This window comes from Nematostella vectensis, chromosome 7 (genome assembly GCF_932526225.1).
Source record: "Nematostella vectensis chromosome 7, jaNemVect1.1, whole genome shotgun sequence".
Classification (NCBI taxonomy): Eukaryota; Metazoa; Cnidaria; class Anthozoa; order Actiniaria; family Edwardsiidae; genus Nematostella; species Nematostella vectensis.
In genome coordinates, this window is record NC_064040.1 from 2,534,559 (window position 1) to 2,554,717 (window position 20,159).

Here is a 20,159-nt window from a genome sequence, read left to right on the forward strand (position 1 = left end):
CTGCTTCACTTGTTGGGTTGGGCCAGCCATGTTACAGGGGCACTGGTTCCCTTGTTGGGTGGGGCCAGCCATGTTACAGGGGCACTGGTTCCCTTGTTGGATGGGGCCAGCCATGTTACAGGGGCACTGGTTTCCTTGTTGAGTGGGGCCAGCCCTGATACAGGGGCACTGGTTCCATTGTCGGGTGGGGCCAGCCATGTTACAGGGGCACTTGTTCCCTTGTTGGGTTGGGCCAGCCATGATACAGGGGCACTGGTTCCCTTGTTGGGTGGGGCCAGCCCTGATACAGGGGCACTGCTTCCCTTGTTGGGTGGGGCCAGCCATGATACAGGGGCACTGCTTCCCTTGTTGGGTTGGGCCAGCCATGATACAGGGGCACTGGTTCCCTTGTTGGGTGGGGTCAGTCATCGTACAAGGGCACTGGTTCCCTGGTTGGGTGGGGCCAGCCATGTTACAGGTGCACTGCTTCCCTTGTTGTGTGGGGCGAGTCATGACACAGGGGCACTGCTTCCCTTGTTGGGTGGGGCCAGCCATGTTATAGGGGCACTGGTTCCCTTGTTGGGTGGGGCCAGCCATGTTATAGGGGCACTGGTTCCCTTGTTGGGTGGGGCCAGCCATGTTACAGGGGCACTGGTTCCCTTGTTGGGTGGGGCCAGTCATGTTACAGGGGCACTGGTTACCTTGTTGGGTGGGGCCAGCCATGATACAGGGGCACTGCTTCACTTGTTGGGTGGGGCCAGTCATCGTACAAGGGCACTGCTTCCCTTGTTGGGTGTGGTCCGTCATGACACAGGGGCACTGGTTCCCTTGTTGGGTGGGGCCAGTCATGATACAGGGGCACTGGTTCCCTTGTTGGGTGGGGTCAGTCATCGTACAAGGGCACTGCTTCCCTTGTAGGGTGGGGCCAGCCATGTTACAGGGGCACTGGTTCCCTTGCTGGGTGTGATTCCTGGAATACATCCACATTTGGGGGATGAAACCATCCAAATCCACTACAAATGTCTGCTGCCAAAATCGTGTTCTGAATCTACAGATGATTTTCAATGCAGAGCCCACTTTTATACTGTCAATGGCTTGCTGTTTTTCAGAGGGAAGGGGAGGTGAGAATCTGATATCTCCATCTTTCAGTATGGAAAGAGGAACTGTTATTATGACATAATCTACATGTATGGGCTTCCCGTCTTGGTTGATGAGAATGACTGAACTTGATTGATCATCTGAAAAAGATAAGAAAATGTCAGTCTAAATGTGAATGTACAAGAAAATATAGCTGGGGCTGCTTGCATGCAGATCTTACATAAAGCAATGATAAACCTTGTTAAGCATAGGCTTCTAAGTATCCTTGATGATACCTTCCAAGATAACTTGTTTCACTTGCCAGTTCAGTTTCTTATCCACTTTTTCACACTTTTCCAGATAGTAATCTTTCAGCAGAGAGTAGGAACCCTCTAGCCTAGAAAAATATAAAGTATGTATGAATATAAAGTATGTATGAATTTATTGACTAATGTCACAACTTAAAAATAATCAAAAGGGAAATTTCTTATACCAACAAAAGGGCAGACATATAGCATACAGACGAATTAGAGGATAAATGTTCATTTGTTTTCTTATTATTCCCCTCATATCAATGGGAGGGGTCAAATTGTCATGTTTTTTATTTCTCATTACTCTATGAAAATGGTGTGAAATTTACATGTTTCTTTTCTTATTAGTCTACCTCATATTAACAGTGCCCCACTCCTTGAAAGAGCTTTCTTTTTGTCTCCTCTCAGCTAAACCATAATATGTAAATGTTCCACCACGGCTTTGTACATCAAAATTATCCAAAAAACGTAACGCAACATCACTGAGGCCTTGGTCACACAATCTCTGGTACAGAAAGTCTGTGCCTTGATCCTCATTTGCGGCTAAAAGTTTTTTAAATTCATTCAGACAAGCAGAAATTTCTGGGTGCTCTGCTCCCAAACAAGGGTATGATTTGCCATCAACATACACCAATGCATCCAGCAAGTTTTCCCTATGAACCTGTAACAAGCAAAGGTTAAATCAATAGGCATAATACACTTCTAGAGAGGAAACCGTGAATAAACCTGTAAATGGAAATTCACGGAAAATTCACCGGTTTCTAACAAGGAAATTCACAGGTTTCTTCAGGAAATTCAAAATTGAAAATAATGAAATTTAAGACTGGAGGCATGATAGACCAAAATGTGACATGGGGGGGGGGGGGGGGGGGGGGCGCAGTTCCACCACTTTTTGTGACCAAAACAAGTCAAGTACTATGATTTATTCCTTTTTCATTTCTCAATATTTTATTTTCTTTTTTTTCAATTTCAGCCCCCCTCTTTTCAACATGCTCCGCGGTCCCTGGCTTTCCCTGGAAACATGCCTTTTATCTGTTACCTTCCAGCTTTGTTTCCTTGCTATGTCGTTTAGTATAGTTCTATCTCCATGAATGAATTCAGCTCCCAAATCAACAGGTGCAAACCCAGGAAAGGGCAAGGCTTGCATAACCCGGCCACCTTTAATAAACATATATACAATGTTAGTCATGTTTTTAGCCAAATGAGGTTAGGGGGAGTCTAAAATAAAAAATGCAAAACCTAACCCTAATCTTAACCACAATAACCCTTTAGCATGGACAAGGTCTGCAGGATTTAAATATATACATATATATACATATCTTTTAACCAAAATACTACTTTTTACCAAAATAGTCAGCAGCCTCTAGAAGCTTGACGTCAAATCCTTTATCAATAAGGGAGGCAGCGGCAGCTAGACCGGCCACACCCCCTCCAACCACTGCAACGGTGAAAGAGCCTGATGGCTTCATACCTGATTTGGTGAAATGAAAGTTATTAATATATAATGTAAATAATCACTTTAACTGGCATCCAAACTTAAAGCATGACAATTTTTTCACATTTGCGATTTCATTAAACATGTCTTTGATGCAATCATGCTTGTTTTATAAAGAATCTGTCATTCTGGGTGCTTTTTTTTCTCATTTTTTTTTCTGTAAAAAAATCCCCCCCCCCCCCCCACAAAAAAGGATTTCGAGGCCAGCAAATACGGCCCTGCAAAGACCAGTCCCAGCTGTCAAATTCATTTGTTGGACGCATGCTTATTTACAAGTGATTGAGGCCAGATGAACAAAAGTCAGATGTTGGCTAGAAATCACTGCGTCACAATAAAATGCTTTGGTTAATTTAATTTTGAATAATAATTTTGAAGTTTTCTTGCATGCGAATGATACGTTGTATTAAAACAATGCAAACAATAAAAAAGTAGTGGCTAATCGAACCGAGAGTGTAGTTTCGCGCGCTCGTTTGACAAAAAGACAAAGCAAAGGTTGGCAAAGTTGTTTCAACATGACATGGAACAAAACAACTACTACAGTGTGCTTTGTAATGCAATTATCCAAAACGATACAAGCGCTTTGTTGCATCATTCGAAATTGAAAGCTCAATCTAAACATGGATCATTAAAGCGGTTACATATCTTATGCCGCACATTAAAACTTCACAAACCTGGTCTGCTATTTACTTTGTAGCGACGGCCAAAATCGCAATAAACGGAAACCTTCTAGTTTTGATGATACGCCATACACTCGAGATTCATAAGTCCACAGGCAGCCCAAGCTCTAGGCCTGTGGAATAATAAATAAAAGTGTGAAGTCATTTAAATTTGTGGAAACTGGCCCAACTAAGAAGAAATTATGAATAAGAGCAACGTCTCAACGTTTTGACAAGGGAGACTATACGATAAGAGGGCAGTATCCACTACATAAAACTGGCAGTATCCACTACATAAAACTGGCACTATCCACTACATGAAACTGGCAGTATCCACTACATAAAACTGGCAGTATCCACTACATGAAACTGGCGGTATCCACTATATAAAACTGGCAGTATCCACTACATGAAACTGGCGGTATCCACTACATAAAACTGGCGGTATCCACTATATAAAACTGGCAGTATCCACCACATGAAACTGGCAGTATCCACTACATGAAACTGGCAGTATCCACTACATAAAACTGGCAGTATCCACTACATGAAACTGGCGGTATCCACTATATAAAACTGGCAGTATCCACTACATGAAACTGGCAGTATCCACTACATAAAACTGGCAGTATCCACTACATGAAACTGGCACTATCCACTACATGAAACTGGCGGTATCCACTATATAAAACTGGCAGTATCCACTACATGAAACTGGCAGTATCCACTACATGAAACTGGCAGTATCCACTACATAAAACTGGCAGTATCCACTACATAAAACTGGCACTATCCACTACATGAAACTGGCACTATCCACTACATGAAACTGGCGGTATCCACTATATAAAACTGGCAGTATCCACTACATGAAACTGGCAGTATCCACTACATGAAACTGGCAGTATCCACTACATGAAACTGGCAGTATCCACTACATGAAACTGGCAGTATCCACTACATGAAACTGGCAGTATCCACTACATGAAACTGGCACTATCCACTACATGAAACTGGCACTATCCACTACATAAAACTGGCAGTATCCACTACATGAAACTGGCGGTATCCACTATATAAAACTGGCAGTATCCACTACATGAAACTGGCAGTATCCACTACATAAAACTGGCAGTATCCACTACATGAAACTGGCGGTATCCACTATATAAAACTGGCAGTATCCACTACATGAAACTGGCGGTATCCACTACATAAAACTGGCAGTATCCACTACATGAAACTGGCGGTATCCACTATATAAAACTGGCAGTATCCACTACATGAAACTGGCAGTATCCACTACATAAAACTGGCAGTATCCACTACATAAAACTGGCGGTATCCACTATATAAAACTGGCAGTATCCACTACATGAAACTGGCAGTATCCACTACATGAAACTGGCAGTATCCACTACATAAAACTGGCAGTATCCACTACATGAAACTGGCGGTATCCACTATATAAAACTGGCAGTATCCACTACATGAAACTGGCAGTATCCACTACATAAAACTGGCAGTATCCACTACATGAAACTGGCAGTATCCACTACATGAAACTGGCGGTATCCACTATATAAAACTGGCAGTATCCACTACATGAAACTGGCAGTATCCACTACATGAAACTGGCAGTATCCACTACATAAAACTGGCAGTATCCACTACATGAAACTGGCAGTATCCACTACATGAAACTGGCAGTATCCACTACATGAAACTGGCAGTATCCACTACATAAAACTGGCAGTATCCACTACATAAAACTGGCAGTATCCACTACATGAAACTTGCAGTATCCACTACATGAAACTGGCAGTATCCACTACATGAAACTGGCAGTATCCACTACATGAAACTGGCAGTATCCACTACATGAAACTGGCAGTATCCACTACATGAAACTGGCAGTATCCACTACATGAAACTGGCAGTATCCACTACATGAAACTGGCAGTATCCACTACATGAAACTGGCAGTATCCACTACATGAAACTGGCACTATCCACTACATGAAACTGGAACTATCCACTACATGAAACTGGCAGTATCCACTACATGAAACTGGCACTATCCACTACATGAAACTGGCAGTATCCACTACATAAAACTGGCAGTATCCACTACATAAAACTGGCAGTATCCACTACATAAAACTGGCAGTATCCACTACATGAAACTGGCAGTATCCACTACATGAAACTGGCAGTATCCACTACATGAAACTGGCACTATCCACTACATGAAACTGAAACTATCCACTACATGAAACTGGCACTATCCACTACATGAAACTGGCAGTATCCACTACATAAAACTGGCAGTATCCACTACATGAAACTGGCAGTATCCACTACATGAAACTGGCAGTATCCACTACATGAAACTGGCACTATCCACTACATAAAACTGGCAGTATCCACTACATGAAACTGGCAGTATCCACTACATGAAACTGGCACTATCCACTACATGAAACTGGCAGTATCCACTACATGAAACTGGCAGTATCCACTACATAAAACTGGCAGTATCCACTACATGAAACTGGCAGTATCCACTACATGAAACTGGCAGTATCCACTACATGAAACTGGCAGTATCCACTACATGAAACTGGCAGTATCTACTACATGAAACTGGCAGTATCCACTACATGAAACTGGCAGTATCCACAACATAAAACTGGCAGTATCCACTACATAAAACTGGTAGTATCCACTACATGAAACTGGCAGTATCCACTACATGAAACTGGCAGTATCCACTACATGAAACTGGAACTATCCACTACATGAAACTGGCACTATCCACTACATGAAACTGGCAGTATCCACTACATGAAACTGGCAGTATCCACTACATGAAACTGGCAGTATCCACTACATGAAACTGGAACTATCCACTACATGAAACTGGCACTATCCACTACATAAAACTGGCAGTATCCACTACATGAAACTGGCACTATCCACTACATGAAACTGGCAGTATCCACTACATGAAACTGGCAGTATCTACTACATGAAACTGGCAGTATCCACTACATAAAACTGGCAGTATCCACTACATGAAACTGGCACTATCCACTACATGAAACTGGCAGTATCCACTACATGAAACTGGCAGTATCCACTACATGAAACTGGCAGTATCCACTACATGAAACTGGCAGTATCCACTACATGAAACTGGCAGTATCCACTACATGAAACTGGCACTATCCACTACATGAAACTGGCAGTATCCACTACATGAAACTGGCACTATCCACTACATGAAACTGGCAGTATCCACTACATGAAACTGGCAGTATCCACTACATGAAACTGGCAGTATCCACTACATAAAACTGGCACTATCCACTACATGAAACTGGCAGTATCCACTACATGAAACTGGAACTATCCACTACATGAAACTGGCACTATCCACTACATGAAACTGGCAGTATCCACTACATAAAACTGGCAGTATCCACTACATGAAACTGGCAGTATCCACTACATGAAACTGGCACTATCCACTACATGAAACTGGCACTATCCACTACATAAAACTGGCAGTATCCACTACATGAAACTGGCACTATCCACTACATAAAACTGGCAGTATCCACTACATGAAACTGGCACTATCCACTACATGAAACTGGCAGTATCCACTACATGAAACTGGCAGTATCCACTACATGAAACTGGCACTATCCACTACATGAAACTGGAACTATCCACTACATGAAACTGGCAGTATCCACTACATGAAACTGGCACTATCCACTACATGAAACTGGCAGTATCCACTACAAAAACTGGCAGTATCCACTACATAAAACTGGCAGTATCCACTACATAAAACTGGCAGTATCCACTACATGAAACTGGCAGTATCCACTACATGAAACTGGCAGTATCCACTACATGAAACTGGCACTATCCACTACATGAAACTGGAACTATCCACTACATGAAACTGGCACTATCCACTACATGAAACTGGCAGTATCCACTACATAAAACTGGCAGTATCCACTACATGAAACTGGCAGTATCCACTACATGAAACTGGCAGTATCCACTACATGAAACTGGCACTATCCACTACATAAAACTGGCAGTATCCACTACATGAAACTGGCAGTATCCACTACATGAAACTGGCACTATCCACTACATGAAACTGGCAGTATCCACTACATGAAACTGGCAGTATCCACTACATAAAACTGGCAGTATCCACTACATGAAACTGGCAGTATCCACTACATGAAACTGGCAGTATCCACTACATGAAACTGGCAGTATCCACTACATGAAACTGGCAGTATCTACTACATGAAACTGGCAGTATCCACTACATGAAACTGGCAGTATCCACAACATAAAACTGGCAGTATCCACTACATAAAACTGGTAGTATCCACTACATGAAACTGGCAGTATCCACTACATGAAACTGGCAGTATCCACTACATGAAACTGGAACTATCCACTACATGAAACTGGCACTATCCACTACATGAAACTGGCAGTATCCACTACATGAAACTGGCAGTATCCACTACATGAAACTGGCAGTATCCACTACATGAAACTGGAACTATCCACTACATGAAACTGGCAGTATCCACTACATGAAACTGGCAGTATCCACTACATGAAACTGGCAGTATCCACTACATGAAACTGGAACTATCCACTACATGAAACTGGCACTATCCACTACATAAAACTGGCAGTATCCACTACATGAAACTGGCACTATCCACTACATGAAACTGGCAGTATCCACTACATGAAACTGGCAGTATCTACTACATGAAACTGGCAGTATCCACTACATAAAACTGGCAGTATCCACTACATGAAACTGGCACTATCCACTACATGAAACTGGCAGTATCCACTACATGAAACTGGCAGTATCCACTACATGAAACTGGCAGTATCCACTACATGAAACTGGCAGTATCCACTACATGAAACTGGCAGTATCCACTACATGAAACTGGCACTATCCACTACATGAAACTGGCAGTATCCACTACATGAAACTGGCACTATCCACTACATGAAACTGGCAGTATCCACTACATGAAACTGGCAGTATCCACTACATGAAACTGGCAGTATCCACTACATAAAACTGGCACTATCCACTACATGAAACTGGCAGTATCCACTACATGAAACTGGAACTATCCACTACATGAAACTGGCACTATCCACTACATGAAACTGGCAGTATCCACTACATAAAACTGGCAGTATCCACTACATGAAACTGGCAGTATCCACTACATGAAACTGGCACTATCCACTACATGAAACTGGCACTATCCACTACATAAAACTGGCAGTATCCACTACATGAAACTGGCACTATCCACTACATAAAACTGGCAGTATCCACTACATGAAACTGGCACTATCCACTACATGAAACTGGCAGTATCCACTACATGAAACTGGCAGTATCCACTACATAAAACTGGCAGTATCCACTACATGAAACTGGCAGTATCCACTACATGAAACTGGCAGTATCCACTACATGAAACTGGCAGTATCCACTACATGAAACTGGCAGTATCTACTACATGAAACTGGCAGTATCCACTACATGAAACTGGCAGTATCCACAACATAAAACTGGCAGTATCCACTACATAAAACTGGCAGTATCCACTACATGAAACTGGCAGTATCCACTACATGAAACTGGCAGTATCCACTACATGAAACTGGAACTATCCACTACATGAAACTGGCACTATCCACTACATGAAACTGGCAGTATCCACTACATGAAACTGGCAGTATCCACTACATGAAACTGGCAGTATCCACTACATGAAACTGGAACTATCCACTACATGAAACTGGCACTATCCACTACATAAAACTGGCAGTATCCACTACATGAAACTGGCACTATCCACTACATGAAACTGGCAGTATCCACTACATGAAACTGGCAGTATCCACTACATGAAACTGGCAGTATCCACTACATAAAACTGGCACTATCCACTACATGAAACTGGCAGTATCCACTACATGAAACTGGCAGTATCCACTACATGAAACTGGCAGTATCCACTACATGAAACTGGCGGTATCAGGCCCGTACCCAGGATTTTTCTTAGAGGGGGGGGGGGGTGCGAAATCCGAAAAAGTGGACCTAATTTTTCCGGGGGGGGGGGGGGGGGGGGGGGGGAGAGGGAGGCGCCTAAAAAAACAAAAAGGTTTTTTTTATGCCTTTGCAGTATCTCCACGGGACGTTTATTGTCGGACTTGGCTACATACCAGAGTGATCTAGCTTATGGAGGGGGGGGGGGGGGGGTATGATTTTTAGTTTTATCTACAAATAGCACATCTATTGAGAGCCAAAAGTGGACTTTCGGCCGTTGTGGGGGGGGGGGGGGAGGGGGGGTACGGGCCTGAGTATCCACTACATAAAAATGGCAGTGTCCACTACATGAAAGCTATATATGGGAGGATTTTTTTCTCCTTGCTCTTCGCATCTAGAGATAAGATGGATTTTGCCTCTTTTTGATAAGATGGATTTTGATTTTCGACTAGGACATGTGAAATGTTAAGTACGCGCACCCTCCTGTGTACGGACCTGTCCGGATAGCAGTTGGTAGAACGATAGGATAATCACGTCCGTCTACTTCTATAGAGCCCCTTTAGTAGATTTGATTTAGATGTATATGCTCTTTAAGATAGACTATTTCAATAGTCCTATCGAAATACATGCTCTGAGAATTTCAATCCTCTTTTTTCTTATAATCAAGTCTGCTTTTAAAGCAATAAGGTCAATATTTCACCCATGCAAGCTAAAAAGTTAAATGGTATATTTAAAGGGTAAAAACTCCCTCCTCTCTACTCCTAGAAAAAAAATTGTGTGTCACAGAATTGTTAACGTGACATGTGCGTTGGGTGCGTGACACAAAATACGTCATCAAAAGTAATTAGCTCTAATTGCACATGCGCAGTGGACTTCCTCAAGGAAAAAGGGGAGAAAATGGCAAGCGAAAAAGGTAAGCAATGATAGAATTTAAATGAAGTAGTATTTGGCCTTGATGTTTATGTAACTTCAAAAAAAATAGAAGGGTTGGGGAGGGGTGGTGGACTCTCGTAGCCAAGAATCAGGAAATCTTATTACGAGGCAAGGAATATCTAAAAGGTTGCGCGCGCGTGGATATTTTCATTTTTTGAAATATGTTTTATACAGCAAGCTATTAAAATGTTAAAAAATTATGCACAAAATGCTAGCACAAGAAGAAGTGGCATTATGGAGTTATGGAAATGGTCACTTTGTGACTTTATATGTGATTTTATTGTAAACATTTTTTAGAGGTTGCATTTGCTAAAATGTTAGCGTAGAAATATTTGCGCATCACCACTTCAGTTTCGAACGCTCTTATACATGGCAAAAATATATAACTTTCCTTGATTCTATAAGGACTCTCGTAGATTTCTACAGTAGCGTCTTATCGTTAACGTAACGCCAAGATGAATTTAGTTCGGAAAATTCTACGTCGCAACATCATCAATCGCCAGAGAAGATTATTTTTGAAAATTCCTTGGCCGGCAGCTTTTCCTGTTTTAAAAAAAAATATGTGACTTGCAAACAAACGTTAAGTTATACGCAGTGAAACAATCAGTATACCCTCGATAAAAGGCAAAAAATATAATAATATTTATAATATAATGGGTTTCCACGATAGAGGAATGAACCCATTTTGCGCGAAATGTATAGCTGGAAGCTTTATCAATTAATTTTGATTTTTTTTATCTGATTACGAACTTAATCACTAAACGTACTAGTCAAACCGCCAAATAGGCAGATCACGTGCCGTGCTGCATCAATCTTTCCCCTTCTCCCGTCACTCCCTTCAAACGCAACTTCAAATGTTTGTGACTGGGTGAGTTACTATAGTCAGCATCTCACTGACTCAAACATAATCAAACTACATTTTTTAAAAAAATTCCCTACACCCTCAGCCCCCCCCCCTCCAACACACACACACACACATATTTTAAACCGAGAACGAAAAGCCCCGTAAACCAAAGGCGTAAAAAAGTGAAGCCATAAAGAAGCACTGTAGTGAAAAAAAAAGTGAGAAAAAAAAAACGAGGAAAAATGAAGGAAAAAGTCCATTGAAAGAGAATCAAACCTCATCAACATCAAATCAAATGAAAAAAAACAGTAGACCATACTTCCAAACATGCGCTTAAACACCGTATGGCAGCTAAAGCTTTCCGGTTAGGCTGGAGATTTCGGCCTCAGCACCGCTATCTAGCGGACTGCGTTTCATTAAAAAACTTTTTAATGAAACGCAGTAAGCGGGAATTCCGGCAAGCCAGCACTTGTGAATTTCGAGAGACCAGTTAGGGTTGTGTTTATATTTAGATCACATTCAAAAGCAATTGGGGGCCGGACCTCATGCTCCCATTGAATATCGTGGGGGAGACGGTAAGGGTACTGCGAAATCAGGGTCTTATTTTTGTCGGCTCTTTTTGTATTTTTGTTGTATATCTTTGACTGTGTATAAGTGTGGAGGAAGCCTCTAAATAAAAAGTAAATAAATAAAAATAGGTGATGGGGGGTTTTGCTTCATTTTTATCCTACTGCCAGTGCCCTGCGAAATGGATCCACCCGTATCGATTTAGAGGAAGTCTCTGTAGATATCTTGTCAAATGGTAAATTCAGGATATAAGGTAGATAGTGATGTCTTTAAGCGTACCTCGCCCCAGGCGGCCTCTTTAGTCAGCTCCTCCTCCTTAGTCTTCAGTCATTGGCTTTTATAAGCGATTGGTCAGCGGTTATTTTAGTCACGCAATTAGGTTTTTCCGTACGTCATCAATCATAAGTAACTTGCACGCGCATTAGCCGGAAGTCATAAGCCGTAGAAATGTCGGGCATGGACGAGAAAGGTGAGTCATTAAATGTAAGAAAAGGTTGATAGCGGTTCGAGTTACTTGTTCGGTTCTGTTCTCATATCACTTGGTACGCCATGGAAACGACGTACCAGGTCATGGAATATATCACGTGACCAATTCTAACAATGATCTGATTGGTTCTAAACAAATATAAGTAAATGTGTTTTTTATGATTTTTTTTAAATTCTAGCAGTAATATGATGGATTCTCAGTTATTATTCATGTTTTTCGCTAAAAATAAATCTAGTAGTAATACGATTGGACACCAGTTATTATTCATGATTATCATATGAAGTGTTCTATAAGCAGTACTATAGGATTATTATTATTATTATTATTTATGTATAACATCACGTGACCAATTCTAGCAGTAATATGATTTGTTCATTTATCATTCATAGATATCAGGTAAAGTATTCTAACAGTCTAAAAACAATATGAGTGTTTCATAGCATTTATCGGTGTTTATTGCCTCAAATATTTTAGCAGCATGTATATTTTCAGTTTTATGCTGTTTGAAAGCCATGCTGCATATTTTCAAACTGCAAGCGGGGTTTGCATAATTTCCCCTTTGTGATAAACCATTGGCGCCATACATAGAACTCCGATTTATTATTTCATTAAAGAAATGTTTGCTGCTGTTGCCTCTGAAGTAATTTGTTTATTTTTTTTTTCTATTTCAGAAGTCATAGTTAAGGAAATGGTAAGTTTTCTTAATTCGTTGTGTTCTGATGTGCTGTGCTTTGGTCTGATTTGTGTTTCCATGTGAGAAAATATACACGTTCACTAACCTATCTTCGCTTGTTATATCCACAGGACGAGGTTTTTGAAAAGTAAGTATTTTTATACATTCATACATTCTTGCAGCATACTAATACTTAATCCAGAAAAATAAGATTGACTACATTATCACGCACTATCTACGCGAAAATTGAGTGAGCACTTCAAGTATGAGACTAGCACGCTATTCCTTCGGTCCCGACAAGACCTTGACTGGATTTAACCAACTCGCGTGATTTTTTAGGGAAACTGACTTAGAAGTTGAAAATAAGGAGCAGCAGGAAAAATGGAAAGAAATGGACGATGGTGGTACCATGGATTACCTCGTGCCCGACAACGATGCAGCAATGGGAGTCCATGCGCCCGATAACCAGGCTGATATGGAAACCACAACACCCGAAGAGAATGGCGAGCTCACCGTTGCAGCTCCAAAAGATGAGTCTGAGCTAACAACTGTTGGAGCTCATAAAGACGAGTCTGAGCTAACAACTGTTGGAGCTCATAAAGACGAGTCTGAGCTAACAACTGTTGCAGCTCATAAAGACGAGTCTGAGCTAACAACTGTTGGAGCTCATAAAGACGAGTCTGAGCGTACTGTTGGAGCTCATAAAGACGAGTCTGAGCTAACAACTGTTGGAGCTCATAAAGACGAGTCTGAGCGTACTGTTGCTGCAGCTAAAGATGACTGTGACTTCAGTGTTGCAGCATCCGAGCTGACCGCCGCCGTCCACGATAAAGAGGATATGCAGGTTAGCATTTGAGCATTATATCAGGCTTTTAGAAAATGACTGCAACACTCTCACATGAATCTTGCATCTCCCCTCCCCCTCAGGAAGCGGTGTCTTTCAATTCTATTAAGAAGCAACAATTCCCATCCTCGTGTAAGCGCGTTCAATTGATTGCTATTTTCCTGTATTCAGGGTGTCGTTGCCTCTTTCAAAGCAGAGTTATCCCGGTAAGCGAACATGATCTGCAAATTCTACTCAATATTTTACTTAAACTCGCTGGATCCGAGCAATCTAGATAGATCTAGTTGCATTCTGTCTTTTATCTTCACAGACTTGAGGAGAAGAATGCCCAGCTCATCACCGCCAACGTAAGTTCATTTATAAAGGCTACTTTTATTCCTGTTGTATCAGTAGCGGATCTAGGGGGAGGGTTTAGGGGGTTTAAACCCCCTTTTTCGTCCGGCATGAAGGCATATGTAACAAAAATAATAATTACCCCCTTTCTCTTTGTCACTCAGCCAACTTCCCCTGAAGCGAAACGCTAGGTCCGCCTCTATTGTTTATAACGACTGAGTTAAAAAATTAATCGTTGGTGTTACGATGCTATTGATTATCGTTGATGTTACGATGCTATTGATTATCGTTGATGTTACGATGCTATTGATTATCTTTGATGTTACGATGCTATTGATTATCGTTGATGTTACGATGCTATTGATTATCGTTGATGTTACGATGCTATTGATTACCGTTGATGTTACGATGCTATTGATTATCGTTGATGTTACGATGCTATTGATTATCGTTGATGTTACGATGCTATTGATTATCGTTGATGTTACGATGCTATTGATTATCGTTGATGTTACGATGCTATTGATTATCGTTGATGTTACGATGCTATTGATTATCGTTGATGTTACGATGCTATTGATTATCTTTGATGTTACGATGCTATTGATTATCGTTGATGTTACGATGCTATTGATTATCGTTGATGTTACGATGCTATTGATTACCGTTGATGTTACGATGCTATTGATTATCGTTGATGTTACGATGCTATTGATTATCGTTGATGTTACGATGCTATTGATTATCGTTGATGTTACGATGCTATTGATTATCGTTGATGTTACGATGCTATTGATTATCGTTGATGTTACGATGCTATTGATAATCGTTGATGTTACGATGCTATTGATTATCGTGGTGGTGGTGACAAAGGAGGTGGAAGTGGTAATGGTGGTTGTCGTGTTGGTGATTGATAATGATGATGGTGGTGGTGGTTGTGGTGGTGGTGATGATGGTGGTGGTGGTGGTGGTGGTGGTGATGATGGTGGTGGTGGTGGTGATGGTGGTGGTGGTGATGGTGGTGGTGGTGATGGTGGTGGTGGTGGTGGTGGTGATGGTGGTGGTGGTGGTGATGATGGTGGTGGTGGTGGTGGTGATGGTGGTTGTCGTGTTGGTGATTAATAATGATGATGGTGGTGATGATGGTGGTGGTGGTGGTTGTAGTGGTGATGATGGTGGTGGTGGTGGTGATGGTGGTGATGGTGGTGGTGGTGGTGGTGGTGGTGGTGGTGATGGTGGTGATGGTGGTGATGGTGACGGTGATGGTGGTGATGGTGGTGGTGATGGGGGTGGTGGTGGTGGTGGTGGGGTTGCTGATGATGGTGGTGGTGGTGATGGTGGTGATGATGGTGGTAGTGGTGGTGGTGGTTGTGATGGTGTTGTTGTTGTTGGTGGTGGTGGTGATGGTGGTGGGGGTGGTGATGGTGGTGGTGATGATGGTGGTGGAAGTGGTAATGGTGGTTGTGGTGGTGGTGGTTGATAATGATGATGGTGATGATTGTAATGGTGGTGATAAGAGAATGATAGTGATCTTGATAATGACAATTTCGAGAATAATGATAATGATACTGATACTGATTTACTTTTGAAAACATTTTTTCTCATATACAGAAAGAGCTCCAAGACAACGTCACCCGGTACGTCCAACTTGCAATATTTAAAGCTCCACCCACGAGAATACGATCACCACATTTGTGCTTTACGTTCAAAGAAATGTATAGAGCTTTTTTATATGTGTACGAGAGTAAGTTGTAAACAAATGATCTATTAGTAAAAAAAGTTACACTTGAATTTTCCTTCAACAGTCTGCAGACCAGCCTCGAGACAATCCAGAGTGATGCTGTGAGTATGATGTCATGTGATCTGGCAAGCACTCTTGATGTAGACGATATTCGTTTTCGACGTATTGATAGAGAACATCTCCAAAGCCGCAAAATATTAGTAACCCAAATAGAGTTAAAAGGGTAGAGTTTCTTTGAAGGTACCGAGTGTCCTTTGGCGGTGCCTGCACGTAACCCGTAACATAATACAAAACATGGTACTAATTGAGTCACATTTATGACGAGTCACACAACGGGAAAAATAACGAGTTACATAACGATTCACACGAAGAGTCGCATGACGAGTGACGGGTTACATTACGAGTCACGTAACTGGTCATATTTCGAGTTACATATCGATAACATTTTGTGTGACATTACGGGTCACATAACGAGTAACATGACGAGTCACATTCACATAGCGAGTAACATAACGAGTCACATGACGAGTAACATAACGGATGAAATTTCATGTGACATTACGGGTCACATAACGAGTAACATAACGGATGAAATTTCATGTGACATTACGGGTCACATAACTGGTAACGTAAAGGATGACATAAAATCTAGAGATGTATGGTGAACTTGTCTTTCATGAATTTTGTTTTGCGCGCACCCGTATCGCTACCAACTTTGGAAAGACTATGAAAAGAGGCACATGATTAATCCCTCCTATTATATCAAGTCTGATTGGGATACTTTTCCGTGCATATTGTTGACCAAAAATAATTTTTTGTGTCTTCTAGGCTTCGCGTTTGCAGTCAGCTCAGCTGTAAGTTTTTCTTTTTTTCAAAATTCTGCCTGGTTTTTAAGGTGATTCTCGATTTCGAATCCACAAAGCAATCCCTGCCATCTTGACATTGTCCGCGCTATTTCTAGGTCTCTGAGAAAATATCGCGGTTACAATCATGAGCTGTGGAACAACGATGTTGGTCAGGTACAGTAGGCTGCTGTGTGTTACCTGTTATGTGACTCGTTAAATTACTCGTTATGTGACCTGTTTTGTCGTTATGTTACTCGTTATGTCACTCGTTACGTGACTCGTTAAGTTACTCGTTATGTCACTCGTTATATCACTCGTTAAGTCACTCGTTATGTCACTCGTTATATCACTCGTTAAGTCACTCGTTACGTGACTCGTTAAGTTACTCGTTATGTCACTCGTTACGTGACTCGTTAAGTTACTCGTTATGTCACTCGTTATATCACTCGTTATGTGACCCGTTATGTCGCTCGTTATGTGACCCGTTATGTCACTCGTTATGTGACCCGTTATGTCACTCGTTATGTGACTAGTTATGTGACTCGTTTTGTTACTCGTTATGTGACTCGTAATGTGACTCTAATGTTCTTGTTGTATTGTATACAATAAGGGCCGCTATTGTTGTTTCTGCTGCTTGCTGATCTTGTTGTGTTGACCCGTTATGTCACTCGTTATTTGACTCGTTATGTTACTCGTTATTTGACTCGTTGTGTTGACCCGTTATGTCACTCGTTATTTGACTCGTTATGTTACTCGTTATGTGACCCGTTATGTCACTCGTTTTTTGACCCGTTGTTTGACTCGTTATGTTACTCGTTATATGTCTCGTTATGTCACTCGTTATGTCACCCGTTATGTCACTCGTTATGTCACTCGTTATGTTACTCGTTATGTCACTCGTTATTTGACTCGTTATGTTACTCGTTATGTCACTCGTTATGTGATTCGTTATGTTACTGGTTATATGACTTGTTATGTCACTCGCTATGTTACTCGTCATATTACTCGTTATATAACTCTAATGTTCTTATTGTATTGCATACAACACAGGCAGTTTTTGTTGTTTCTGCTGCTTGCTGATCTTGTTGTATTGTTATTGTTGCTGCCAACGTGATCCTGTCATTTTTTTATCGTTTGTTGTTTTCCTGTGATTTTTCTTTTGTTTGTTTGTCAAAATCGTGTTTGTTGTTGATCCATTTTTATCATCAATCTTTTTGTTATCAGATTCGCGAGAACGAGCAAGCAAGGGAAAAGATCAAGTGAGTTGTGTGACCCTATGGAAACACCCTTCAAAATGATGTAACGCCACCTTAATGTTTAAATCGTTATCTTAGATAGAGTCCAAAAATAAGGGCTTTGCGCAACTCGCGACTACTCAACACGTGACTTCTTCTATTAATCACGTGACTTCTTCTACTCATAACGTGACATCTCTATTTTTCAGGGGGCTCGTGGCCCTCCAGGCTGAGAATGCGGCAAAGATCGCCGAGTAAGTATCGAACCTGGTCGCACATGTCTTAGTATCAATATGTTGTCGAGATTACCTCGGGGTCTTACTAACATGTCTGATTTATTGCTTGCGTTCTTCTAGGCTCATGGACTCGACAAGCAAGCTCGCGGATGTAAATGTGAGTGGTTGGACATAATAGGTTATTAAAGTAACGAAATTATTTTCTTTGTTTGTGGTATCGTCACGAATTTCAAAAACATCTCGCAGGCCGACACATCGCAAATTAAAGTACCTATATTTTGCTTCTTTTCTTATAATCTATAAAACTTGCATTTCAGGCCGAGCTGGTTGAGGCTGCAAACGCCAAGGACGAGTGAGTAATACACTATACATGTCTAACATGTACACATAGTACACTATACATGTCTAACATGTACACATAATACACTATATATGTTTAACATGTACACAAAGTACACTATACATGTCTAACATGTACACATAATACACTATATATGTTTAACATGTACACAAAGTACACAATACACGTCTAACATGTACACATAGCACGCTATACATGTCTAAAATGTACACATAGTACACTATACATGTCTAACATGTACACATAGTACACTATACATGTCTAACATGTACACATAGTACACTATACATGTCTAACATGTACACATAGTACACTATACATGTCTAAAATGTACACATAGTACACTATACATGTCTAACATGTACACATAGTACACTATACATGTCTAACATGTACACATAGTACGCTATACATGTCTAAAATGTACACATAGTACACTATACATGTCTAACATGTACACATAATACACTATATATGTTTAACATGTACACAAAGTACACAATACACGTCTAACATGTACACATAGTACACTATACATGTCTAAAATGTACACAAAGTACACTATACATGTCTAACATGTACACATAGTACACTATACATGTCTACATGTCTTAACGCATCGAGTATATAACACTGGTTCTGTGTCGACAGGGAAATCGAGATGCTGCGCGAACAGCTGGAGCACGCTGTGAGTATATTTTCAATCTATCGCACATTCGGTCCACCAATAACCTTTTCTAAGCAAATTACAAGCAAAACTGTTATGTAATCTACAGGCTGTCATAGCGCCCTCGACGGACTGAGGAGGCATCACAGTACATTCTTTTAAGTCTGTTTTCCTCACAATTTTGCGCAATAGTGCTCAAGTGTTAATGGGTTAATAGGTGTTTTTATTATCTGCAAATATTCTATTTCTATATTCATCTTTTTTTACAGAGGAAGAAGAAGCAGAGCCGCTGGCAAAGGATCAAGTCTCGCGTGCGCACTTTCTTCGGCCGTTAGACACCCGCGCCTTTACACTCATATCTTTTTTTACTTTTTTTTTGCACGATACAGTACTAAAACTCCTTTGAAGAAACACATCCATGAATCACATACGACAATACTTCTTGAATTGCTCATAAATATCATCGAACAATCACAAATGAGCTTCATTGCCCCTACAACATTGCCCACAGAACTCGAAACGGAAAGTCATACTTATTATTATAGCTTTTTTTAGTTCTAACTTTGGCCGAGGAGATTGGCTACAGCTTGGTGGTTTTTATAAACCAAAAATCCAAGCGATTATAATTCAGGCACTTTGAATAATATTACAAATTTCCCAAAAGTACACCAGCGCCCAGACAGGCGACAGTTTGGTATCTTGACCGTGACGAAAATCCAAACGATCCCGATTTGCA

General features: G+C 41.1%; 2 protein-coding genes across 5 annotated transcripts in view; one reads left to right on the top strand and one right to left on the bottom strand.

Annotated features, from left to right (window-relative positions):
• LOC5508014 (intracellular protein transport protein USO1) overlaps window positions 1-19,933 on the top strand; it is a 55,074-nt gene extending 35,141 nt beyond the window's left edge. The window contains exons 1-16 of one of the 4 annotated variants that reach the window (XM_048729949.1): window positions 10,403-10,570; window positions 13,160-13,179; window positions 13,293-13,309; window positions 13,501-14,005; window positions 14,177-14,211; window positions 14,316-14,352; window positions 15,950-15,975; window positions 16,144-16,180; window positions 16,908-16,933; window positions 17,041-17,098; window positions 18,149-18,183; window positions 18,369-18,413; window positions 18,516-18,552; window positions 18,713-18,747; window positions 19,408-19,444; window positions 19,693-19,933. In XM_048729949.1, the coding sequence (XP_048585906.1) occupies window positions 10,459-10,570; window positions 13,160-13,179; window positions 13,293-13,309; window positions 13,501-14,005; window positions 14,177-14,211; window positions 14,316-14,352; window positions 15,950-15,975; window positions 16,144-16,180; window positions 16,908-16,933; window positions 17,041-17,098; window positions 18,149-18,183; window positions 18,369-18,413; window positions 18,516-18,552; window positions 18,713-18,747; window positions 19,408-19,444; window positions 19,693-19,758 (1,128 nt within the window). In that variant the 5' untranslated portion in view covers window positions 10,403-10,458 and the 3' untranslated portion in view covers window positions 19,759-19,933. Of the gene's footprint in view, window positions 1-10,402; window positions 10,571-13,159; window positions 13,180-13,292; window positions 13,310-13,500; window positions 14,006-14,176; window positions 14,212-14,315; window positions 14,353-15,949; window positions 15,976-16,143; window positions 16,181-16,907; window positions 16,934-17,040; window positions 17,099-18,148; window positions 18,184-18,368; window positions 18,414-18,515; window positions 18,553-18,712; window positions 18,748-19,407; window positions 19,445-19,692 lie in introns of those variants that run through there. The other 3 variants (XM_048729950.1, XM_048729947.1, XM_048729946.1) reach the window with 3 other exon arrangements.
• On the bottom strand, window positions 1,715-3,647 carry LOC5508029 (amine oxidase [flavin-containing] B). The gene is made up of 4 exons (XM_048729956.1): window positions 3,534-3,647; window positions 2,713-2,838; window positions 2,407-2,525; window positions 1,715-2,028 (listed from the first exon to the last, which is right to left on the bottom strand). Exons 2-4 carry the CDS (start codon window positions 2,834-2,836, stop codon window positions 1,717-1,719), a joined length of 555 nt encoding a protein of 184 aa, XP_048585913.1. The 5' UTR covers window positions 2,837-2,838; window positions 3,534-3,647; the 3' UTR covers window positions 1,715-1,716.
• Window positions 19,934-20,159: the final 226 nt, after the last annotated feature.